The sequence below is a fragment of the Gavialis gangeticus genome, unplaced genomic scaffold (genome assembly GCF_001723915.1).
Source record: "Gavialis gangeticus isolate Ggan-Ray unplaced genomic scaffold, GavGan_comp1, whole genome shotgun sequence".
In the NCBI taxonomy this organism is placed as follows: Eukaryota; Metazoa; Chordata; order Crocodylia; family Gavialidae; genus Gavialis; species Gavialis gangeticus.
In genome coordinates, this window is record NW_017728992.1 from 117,625,658 (window position 1) to 117,636,983 (window position 11,326).

Consider the following 11,326-nt stretch of genomic DNA (forward strand, 5'->3'; position numbering starts at 1 on the left):
GCCACATCATTGGAGGACACGAAGTTACAAAAAATACCCCTGCCAGCTAAGCATAAAGCTGTCTGTAGTGCACACTGACAAAAAAAATCATCTGTAGGTATCTGTCTTTGCAGTACTTTGCCTGCTCAGTGATCCTATCACGGGGGTTTTGGAGCCTAAATGGTGCTGAGTACCTCCCTCAAGGTGCTGTGAATCCTCTACTCCTGCTGATGAATCTGCTCAGCACAAGGTAGCATCTTCCGTCAACACTAGACAAAATGAATGCATTTAGTTTCTTTAAAAATAAGCACACTTTGCACATAGAAAATGACAGATTCAGGTACTTTCTTTTAACCTATTTTCAATCCCACAAGTTCAGATCAAAAGTTCTTATGTAACTTTTTTTTTGTAAATGCAATACAATTATTGTTATGAGGGAGCACAGGGACTTGCACCTACCTGCATCTTTAGTGCCTAGCAACCTTTAAAACTGTGGCCCAACCTGACTATGCAAGGAAACGTAAAGCCTCTCTACACACTAAATCACATCATACTGATTTCTATACTTCACCCACTAAAACAGGACAAAGATCTGGAAGTACAGTTGCTGCAACATTTGGAGTGACAAGACTTGAACATTTAATTTCTTCTACTGTTCCCAATTAATCTTTATTGAATCTCTCTGGATTTCCCATCTAATCAATTTCTTGATTCCATACTTGCCTCATTGCAGAAATCTAAAATCACAAGGTGTTTGTGGACACACTTTAAAGTGGGTTTAAAGCAGCCTAATGCCTTTTGCACCATTTTAACGGCATTTCTGTTTGCACACTCGGCAGCGTATCACGCATTAATTCCAGCTGCTGTAGCACATTCAGTGGCATAATGTGCCTTAAATGACTTTGGGACGCAGCAAATGACTCTGGGATGCAGCAAATGACTTTGGGGTGCTGCAAAGTAAAACAACTCAAGGAATTTTAGTTTCCTACCCTACAGCCACAGAGGGAAGCACGAGGCTCTGTGCAGCTCAGGAGCTGTGCAGACAAATCATGCAGGCAGACCAGTAGCAGCCCAGGAAGGCAGACTCCACAGAAGAAAAAAAAAAATGGAGAGCCTGATCTTTTTTTCCAACCCCCCCCCCCCGAGCCTGTCTGGCTGCTTGAGCTGCACAGGGGCCTGGTGCTTCCTCCCGCAGCTGATAGTGCTCTCCAGGACATCCTGAGCCTGGGGTCTGTGGGCGGGTGTCACCTGGGGGGGCCAGCCACTGCTGCCATGGAGGGAAGCACCAGCTCCTTTCCCCCACACACAGCTCAGGGACCGCTCTGCCCACCAGCAGCTCACTCTCCCCTCCCCACCACTGGAAAGGCAGGTAAGGATCGGGCTTCAACACAGATATACAGGACATGGGGGTTTAATTTGCCCTAAATTGAAGTGGTATTTTTAAAAAAACCACCACTTCAATTTAGGGAGAATTAAACCTCCGTGTCGTGTACAAATGCACACAGGCAGCAAGAGCTAGTCTATTCTCCCAAGACAGATTGTTGTGCCACACCTGGCAACATTGTGCCCCTTCTGTTTCCTCCTACTTATGGATGCAGAGATTTCCACAAAGGGATCTCTTCTATCTTTGGATGCACAATACCTTTAACTGTGACCACACATGGGAGTCTTCAGTGGACGCTTTGCTTAATGACAGTGTGAGGGAGTCTCAACTGGGCCGGGTCCCCTCCCGGCCCAAGTCCCCGGAAAGGGGCAGTTCCCTACAAGATTACGAGGGGCTCACCCGGCTCGGACGTGCGTATGCGCCTGTCTCGCCTGCCACGACTTGCTGTTAAACTATATTTTGTCCAGTTGGTATGGCGCGTACAGTCCAGGAATGAGACTCTCGTCTTCTTCAGGGTCCCATTGTCCTGAGGGCTCCTCCACCCCTACACCCTAGCCCGGTCCTCTGGTAGGGGCTGTCCGCCCTGTCCTGCTCTGTTACTCCGGTGGACAGCAGACCCCGCCAAATAAATAAAATATAGTCTATAGAAGAAAGGAAAATCCTGGCCAAGGGTCCCTCAGGGGGGTGGTACCTCTGCCCCACGCCTTGGCCTGGGTTCAGGAGTCCTTGCTCCCCTCTGGGTCTTCACCCGCTCTGAGCGGCTCCGCCCAAGCGGTTCATCAGCCACAACCCCGAAAAGAAAAGTAAGGCGGGGAATCCTTGGGGCCCCAAGCCTGTCCCCCAGTCACTCTTCCCCGGCCCTGATCCCTACAGGGCTTGTGCCGCACCCTGCGGCACTCTTGCTTCTTCGACCTTACTAGGTCTACTTCCCGGGGTATGGCTCCCTGTCTCGGGGTCTCGCTTACCCCAAAAGGTCCAGCTGCTCCTTCCCCTGGCCCTGGTCCGCTGGGGCACCTTTACTCCGGCGGCGCTTCTGGCCTTTGTTGCGCCTGCTTCCACCGCCTCAGGCGCCGCCGTCCCCGGACCCGCTTCTCCCGGGTCCGCTGCTTCCGGACCGGTCCCTCTCGGTTCCGCTGCCTCCGGAGCTCCCTTTGAATAGGCCCGGGTTGCCCCAGTGCTTCCCACTTCCGGGTCCCTGTGGGGTTCAAATTCCTGCCGCTCGTCACCGGCCACACCGCACAAGCGACTTTGGGTTGCGTCGACTCGGGATCCCTCCAAGCTCGGCACCTGCTTTACTCCCTTACAGACAGCAAGATCTGGCCCACTATAAGCTCATTGTGATTTTACTGCCTGAACTATCTTTATTCTGTCTGTATGTTTTGTCTTTCCTTTAACATCTGTGTGGCAGTAGAAGATCAGTTTTTATGAGCATTTTTAAGTTGATGGCAAGGCATCTAAGAAAACTCTCTTTTTTACCAAAAGAGTAAATTCTGCATCACACAGTGTAAGTGGTTACATGAAACCACTTTGGTTCCCTGCCCAAAGGGAAAATGCCTGAGCTTTGTGGAGGAACCATCTCACCATGTGGCCCCTCTCATCATGCAGATGTGCTCCATGGTAGTTCTCTACACCCAAATGTACAGAGTGGTTTTGTGGGTAAAAAGGACCAATGAGGCAGAGTTGGTAAATATGTGCTTGTTCTCTTTTCCTTTTTCCATAGCAGTACAGGTTATATAGTTACACTAGTAACTATGGGTTGTCTCTGCTCTGGCTGTACAGCGTGGAAAAAAGGATGCTCTATCCCAAGCTACCATATTACTATGGCTTAGCGCATTTATCTCCTATATAAATAAGTTCCTGACCTCAAAGGACTTGGTACAAACAATTCGACAAATTTTTTGAACCTCATACAAGGCAGTCTTCTGACTGCCCTGTAACTTCTTTGTAATTGAATCCAGGACTGTCATTTTCTCAGTTAAGGAGACAGACATAACTTATCCTAAATACAAAGCTGTGTTTATTGAAGAAAAATGAATTTGCTTTAAGTTATAATAAATAAACCTTCAGTTCCCCCCTGCAACTCCCATAGGATCAGATCACATTTTACTATTGGAGAAATTGAAAGTATTGTATAAAAATGAAAGAAAGAGAGACCGTATATTTGAGAGAAAAAGAGAAAGAGTTGCAGAAGCATAAAAATCAAAATAAATCAATACTTAAAATAATGACATTGATATGAAAATAGCAAAATACATGGGGGAATAGAAAATTGCTGTTTCCTTTCCTGCAAGCAGAAAGACATCTCATTCTCCAGTGTTTTTCCCAAGGATCTCTTCCTACTTTCTTCAGCCTCTCCCCTAGCTTGTGAAGTAAGACAGGGGAACCTGAAGTAGAAGGAACTGGTTCTTAGATGGGACATGCAGGGGCATTGCGTGATTTCTGCCAGTGGGTGGAGCAGCTCCAGGTAAGAAGAAGTGATGACCCAGCTTGGTGTACTCTGCATGTCTCCCCTTTTCTTGGGGAAAAGTATGACAAGTCAGCCCCATTGACAATCACTGTAGCTCCAAGGATATACTAGTAATATGAACTTATTGTTTACATTTTACTAGCATGCCTATTCAAGTTGATCTACAAATCAATAAGAATATGAAAAACATTTTGATTAATACGCCATATTTTCTAGACTACAACACCCCCTAGAATATAATGTATATCTTGTTGTTGAAAGGCACAATGAAGAAAACATTATTTTTCCAGTATTACAGCTGCATAGAGCAGGGACGGAGTTTAATCCTGAGATGATTAACCTTCCTCACCCAGCTTAACTATAGCTGAATCCCTAGATGCTGCTGAGGACTGATCTCCATAGCTAAGTTTATTTTGAAAGGAACTAAATAGTCTCCAGGGCTGTGAACTAGGAAGAGAGAAATCAGGAGCAGCTGGCAGACAGCAACATTGTCCTAAGAAATGTTATCTTGATTAGTAGAACATCAAGACCAGTAAAAGGAGAGACGTACGTTAACACCACTGGAGTGAAAAATGAGCCATTTAGTTAATTGATTCTTTCAGCTTCCTAGTAGTAAGGACAGAGCTGCCGCACTGTTGGGCAGGAATCAAAGCAGGGTGCTTTTATCCAGAGCAGAAAATCATCTTCCCTGCTTAATACATGCAGCCCAGTTCGGGGGAGCTGATTTTGGGAGAAAAAAATGGATGTTGGATCCCAGAAATTATGGTACTATAATGTAGTATGATTTGGCCATGCTGGACTGAATGTACTTGGCCTTGTATGCTCATAGAAGCTAAGCTGTCTTGGGCCTGTCTAGTGTGTGGAGACTATCTCAGAATCCCAGTCACCATATGTACAAGTCAAGTCATAGTCAGACACTTGTAAAATATTAGATCATAGAAATCAAATGAGCAGGAAAATCTTATTTAGTATCATCATTATTGCTGAATAGTAATACAAGGCAGGAATAGAGCATGTAGCAATGATTTTCTATGTAACATCTTTCTCAGGTGAACTCAGAAATCTGGGAAAGGGTTATTTTTTTTTGTTTTTTCTCTCGGAAGAAATGTAATGCACAAATAGGAATGTAATCAAGGAGCAGTTTTTTCTCACTGATAACACTACACTAAAGTGAGTTGGAAATTTTTCAGCAAATGATTTGAGAAATGTTGACCCTTCCAAACTAATACTGCTTGAGAGAGAGAGAGTTCTTCGTGATGAATTTTACAGCTTCAAAAAAAAAAAATCATTACAAAATGGTCAAAATTGAAGCAACATTTTGAAATTAACCAAATGAAAAGTTTTGATTGACTAATGTTTTACAGTCCATTTTTCCATTCTTGAAAACAATCAAGAGTTTGACTTTTTGTCCCTATTCATTTAAGTCTTGTATACTTTCTCAGGACAAGAAAATTGTTTTGTGCCCAACTCTAATTATAACATCAGCACAAAAACAAACTGAATTGTCAACTGTGATTACATTATTACTTGAATGGAATATTAGCAACAGTGTAATATTCCTCACTTTATTCTCACCTTGATTCCCACCTTTATTTCAGGAAGCAAAACTAATAAATAAACAGGGTGGATTAATTTAAATCAAGGTGATTCAAATAATTGATTTAAATCATGATTTAAATCATCTAGAGAAAACCCTGATTTAAAACATTTATTTAAACCGAGTTTCCCACTGATACTTCTTCACATATTTCTTAAACAATGGCGCAAATCTGATCACTAAAACATGTTAATTTACAACTCAATACAGCATTTTACAACATCTGTCCTTAAACTTTTTTTTTTAATTGTCAAACTTTATTAACTCTAACGGACAAGTCATCACAACAGGCTTGGTGGTGACAGCTACAGGCTCAGTAGTGACAGCTTGACTTGCACCACAACCAAAAGGGACCTAGGAGTAATGAGCGACCTTCGTGTGAATATGAGCCATCAGTACCAGGCAACAGTCAGCAGGGCAAATAACACGCTGGCATGCATCAACCAATGCATCTCATATAAAACTAAGGAACTGATACTCCTGCTGTACTCAGCACTGGTGAGACCACAGCTGGAGCATTGCCTCCAGTTCTGGGTGCCGCACTTCAATAAGGACATGGAAAAACTTGAGAGGGTCCAGAAAAGAGCTTCCCATATGATCAGGGACTTGCAAAGCAAGGTTGAGGGACCTGGGCCTCTTTAGCCTAAAGAAGAGAAGGCTGAGGAGACTTGATAGCAACTTACCACTATGTCAGAGGGGTGCATCAGGAGCTTGGTGAACAACTGTTCACTAGAGCACCCCCGAGGAAGACCAGGACCAGTGGATACAAACTCCTGGAAGGCCACTTCAGGCTTAACACCAGGAAAAACTCCTTCACAGTCAGGGTGTCCAGACTGTGGAATAAACTCCCTCCAGAGGTGATGCAGTCACCTACCCTTTTCAAGAGGAGATTAGACAGTCACCTTGCTGGGGTCACCTAACCCCAGTTGTCTTCCTGCCTAGAGCGGGGGCACTAGACCCAATGATCTGCAAGGTCCCTTCCAGCCCCTAACGATCTGTGAATCTAAAACACTAAACACATGCTGTCCTTAAAACTTCTACAACTAGATCACATCTTCCCCACTGTCATTTCTATCCATAGACTGAAACAGAAATACTAGTTCTCCTGCTTTCTCAACTCCCAGTCAATTTCTTAGCTTTGAGTGAATAATACCAAATGATGAAAACATTCTCTGTGCCTGCAGAGGAAGCTACTGCTGTGAAAAGTTGGCTTAGCAACTGAAGGAACTCTGTTTCAAGGTGCCTAGCTAATGATTTCCACCAATTCAGGGGAGTGACTTTGTTCAAAACATCATCAGTAAACATGTACTGTTTAAATGGTTCCCCTCCAGCCCTGAAATTTATTATGACTGGCATAACTGAGGAGTGATTTTAAGATACCCATGCCATGGCAGCAGCATCTTCTTTAGGAGTTAGGCATCTACCTTTACATCTTGGGTTGAAAATGTTCCCAAGAAAATGAGGTGGAGTTAATGCTTGACCCATTTGCTTCTTTATTGCCAGCAATTTAACTTTCTGGTTAGGTATTTCTTTCTTTAATGTCTCTTGAAGTGCCTTCCAAATTTTGATAGCATCAGTAATGCAGCAACAATCTCTCTGAAGCTTGTTTAAGGCAATGGATATAGGCTTCACTATACTGAGCATATCCTCTACATTCCTCTTGGATCTAATGTTAGATACTTTGGGTGAGATACTTCCATCTATTTTATCATGGTTTTGTTCACAAATTAGTATGAGAATAGGCTGGTTCTTAATAAATTGTTCAAAGCAATCAACCACAGAATTCCATCAAACATCTTAAGGGAAAATTACTTTGGATCCTCCTGCTCTCTTCAGTGCAGCTGAAGCAAAATGGTTGTTACGGAAGTATTTTATGACTTCAACAACATTTTCTTTTATTCCTGGAGAAGTACTTAAGTCTTCAGCTAAAAGATGCATTAAATGGTCACTGCAGCCATATGTTATTAAGGAGCATCCTTCTGTTTTTTCTTCTAAGTATCTTTTCATCTTTGCCATGTTTGCAGCACTATCTGTGACAAAACCACGCACGTGACAGTTGAATTTTTGTTCAGTTTATTACAGCTTTCACTGCCAATTCTGCTGTGCAGGCATTTCCTGATGTATCTATTGTTTCTGAAAGATATGCAACCCCATTTTCTGTTGTCACACAGGCACATAATCCTGGATCATTGTGTACATTGCTCCATCCATCAAGGCTTAAACTGGCAAATTTCCCCTCGGTATTTCTTACACACTGTTCAAGTTCCTTCTCATACACTGTATCTAGCAACCTTCCACCAATGTCTGCTCTACCAGGTGGAGAATAGCCTGGTCATAAGGACCCAACCATATCCATGAAGTGTTTATTGTTAACAATATGAAAAGGAGAATTTGTGGCATAAATGAACAGAGCAATCTTTTCATCTATGGTGTCTTGTTGGTATTTGCTGGTCCTTACTACAAACCCATCCATGGTGGTGGTTTTACTGGATGATTGAAACCTTTTGCTTGCTACTGATACTTTGTTGTCTGAAATACACTTAGTTGCAGCGCTGGTGCTAAAAGAACCAACAGATGACTCTGAAGTTATTGCAGGTAGACAGTCAAAGTCTCTTATGTTTAAATGGGATTCTAAAACAAAAATGATTTTTGAATAGTCATTCTTCTCAGTTCTTCTCATTCTATTATTCAGTTAATCATTTACATTTTTTTCAGCAAGGATGCAGATCCAATTCCAAATTATCAAAAAAGCTAAGACTAACTGCACTTAGAGTGCATTTAATCTTGGAGTATGCCCCATTGAACTCACCGGCACTTCTGTTTTTTGCGCAAACAGGTATAGGATGATGAGGTTCCCTTGGGAAAGCTAAGTTATCCTGAAGTAAAATAGGGAATACACTTATGTATTGGCATCACCATTATGGTCTGGGGCCATGATGTTCCAAAATAAGGAGCATGTATTATGTAATATAAAATAAGAAAATTATACCCAGTAGCAACTTGCAACTGTAGATTTCTCTTACTGGAGGTTTCTGTACCGTAAACATGGGTGATAGACTCTAAACCTAGTTAACTAATTAAACAAGCCATAAGGATTAGCTAAGCTAAACTTTTTTTTCTAGCAACATCCAACATAGCAAACAATTTGGGAATTTACTTGTTAAATCACACTTACACTAAAAGGCATAGAGAGAGTCTTGAAGAATGATGCATTGCAAAGTGAATTCTTTAATTTACTAACCAGTTGATCCACATTGTTCTTCAAACATATCCACATCTTCATCCCCATCATTTTCTCCTAATAAGCAGTTTTCATTATGATGTTTCATTCTTGCAACTAGACCCTGCATCTCCTTCTTGCACTACTTACACTTGACCTGTTTTCCTTTTTTACCCAGAGAAGGAATTTCTTCAAAATATTCCCAGATAGGGTGTCTCTTACGCCCAGAAGCCATGACAGTTTTTCTGCAGCAAAAGTTGGGGGGAATATAGAAAGCTGTGTGTGTACTAATGAATAATGTCTTCCCTTTTTCTTTCCAGTCCACTCCGCTGTTCCTTTCTACTCTGCTTCTATCCTTTCCTATATTGTCTCTCTGTCTCTGAGACAGTGTCTTAACTAACTCCTCTGCCTTGCTTGGCCCAGCTCCACCACCACATAAGCACAGAACAATGACAATCCTGTCCAGCCTGGGTCTTTGCACATGTGACTTTAGTCTGCGGAGAAACAGAAACTGAAAGCCCACAACTTTCAAGAAACAAGTACTGGTAGTAAGGCTGGACAGACAGACTAGAGCCATTTTTATGAGATGAAAATCTGAAATGAATGCCCATGTTTGATTGGTAGGTAACTCAGTGTGTGTGAGTGTGACAGAGCTATTAATTCATTTTTATGAGACTGTAAGTGTAGGTTTAGCATATTTGTGGTGAGATTTAATTGTGACTGTTATTTTTTAAACAAGGAGAAATTTAGTATTTTATTGATGATTTTTTAATCCGATTTAAATTTTAAAAATCTAATTTTTAATTTTTTTAAATCGTTGATTTTTATCCACCCTGTAAATAAATCAGCTATTTGAAGATCAGCTTTTACATAGCCAATTATAGTGGTGTTGATAAATAGAAGCCAGACACCTTGGTAGTACAGCATAAAGCCAAGATTACTAGTCTATTAATAATCTACCTAGAGTTTTGGTCTTTAAATATAGTTTAAGTGTCTGTCTGTAGACATAGCTGCTGCTAATATGGTATTTCACTGAGACAAGGATTATCAGTAGACCATCTGTTCACTCAGTTGGGCACTGTGTGATTGTCAAATACCATTGACCTAAATTAAACACCTTCATTTGGTTTGGCATGAGAGTAGAACTGTCACTCACTGTCTTGTTCCTTCTTTTCTCAAGAAGCTGCAAGTAAAATCCATTAACTGTAGGATGCTAAATTGAACTCCGGTCTATGAAGGTGTCCTGCATCTCCTACAGATATGAGTTCATCCTCAGTATATAGTTCTTTTTCTCTTGAACCTTACTTCAGTAAACAAAGACATCCAAAATAATAAATCTAATCTTTAAGCCGGAACAATGAACTAATACTCTGTGGATCAGGTACTGATTCACAGAGAGCAGATAATCCTGTCTGCTTTCACAACTGTAACTACTGCAGTAGGAAGCAGGCAAGCTGTAAGAAGCCCTGACATTTTTCCATAGGTGTAAAAAGAAGAGCTAACTCTATGCTCTTGTCATTCAGCCCAATGTCTGGGATTTGGTTTTGTTTCATAGTTAAAGAATAGTGCTTGTCTGGGAAAATCACTGTGGAACTGGATTCAGGAAGAACCCTTGACTTGATCAATGTGGAGGCAATTTCTCCTCTCATTTAGGACACACAGCTATAATGCAGGCAATTACCAAGCAAAGGAATCCTTACAAAATGAAAATGAGGAGGATGTTAAGGAAGTTCAACAACTATTCAAGGTAAGACCAGGTCCAAACATATCCAGATTTCTTGTTGGAGTGAGAAAAGGGTGTATCCAAATAAAAAATTACTAATATGGTACATGGCACCAATAGATTGTATTTGTTACTCTATTTACTCAGATTTCCTGTATAAGTAAGTCTAGTCATTGTAAGTTTTATTGTTAGTGCAGGATGTAATTGCAGTGGAAATGCAACTGGTGGATTTTCCCCATACGTGTGATCACCTTCAAAGAACAAATTTAAACATCATTCAGAAAAAGGGACTTATGCTTTCAGGAGCTCATCTATGGAAAAGGTTTGAGGGGAAAAATGGGACTGCACCGTGTTCCAGAATGGCATATGATGAAGAGATCTTGAAATCTGACTAACATTACCTCTACTTATAGTATATGTATCAAACAAAGACACCCAAAAGATAGTGTACTATATGATAAATATGATATAGATTATGTGTCAAACTATACAGTAATACCAAATGAGTTAAGAATGTTACAGTGAAGAAGGATTTGTGCAGCTGCATTAAAAACTGTCCCAGATTCATGATATTTTTTCTACTGAGGGTCTGAAAATCGATGGGTGTGCGTGTGTGTGTGTGCATGTGCTTGTGTGTGTATATGTGTACTGTCACATGTAATTAGACATGCAGTTACAAAAAAAGGAGGCCAGCCTAAAGAGTCAAAGTCTATTAAAGCTCTGAGTTTTGAAGAATTGTTGTGGGGAAGACCTCATGATTCATGGAGCATGATTCATGGATTCATGGAGCTTAAGGGAACCATACAGTCTTGGCCCTGAAGAGGACAGTTCCATTAGACTTGCTGAACTCCAGAGAGGCAGGTAGTGAAAGGGGTGGATCTACCAGGGATAAGCCACCCTTTTGCCATGTCCATGAACACCACGTCCCCCAGAGGCTGGGGGGGGGGGGGGGGGGC

The 11,326-nt window shown here is 41.7% G+C and overlaps 1 protein-coding gene across 1 annotated transcript in view; it reads left to right on the plus strand.

Annotated features, from left to right (window-relative positions):
• Positions 1-10,051: 10,051 nt before the first annotated feature.
• RGS20 (regulator of G-protein signaling 20) overlaps positions 10,052-11,326 on the plus strand; it is a 106,858-nt gene continuing 105,583 nt past the window's right edge. The window contains exon 1 of the mRNA XM_019527296.1: positions 10,052-10,394. Coding sequence (XP_019382841.1) covers positions 10,272-10,394 — 123 coding nt within the window. The 5' untranslated portion in view covers positions 10,052-10,271. The remainder of the gene's footprint in view (positions 10,395-11,326) is intronic.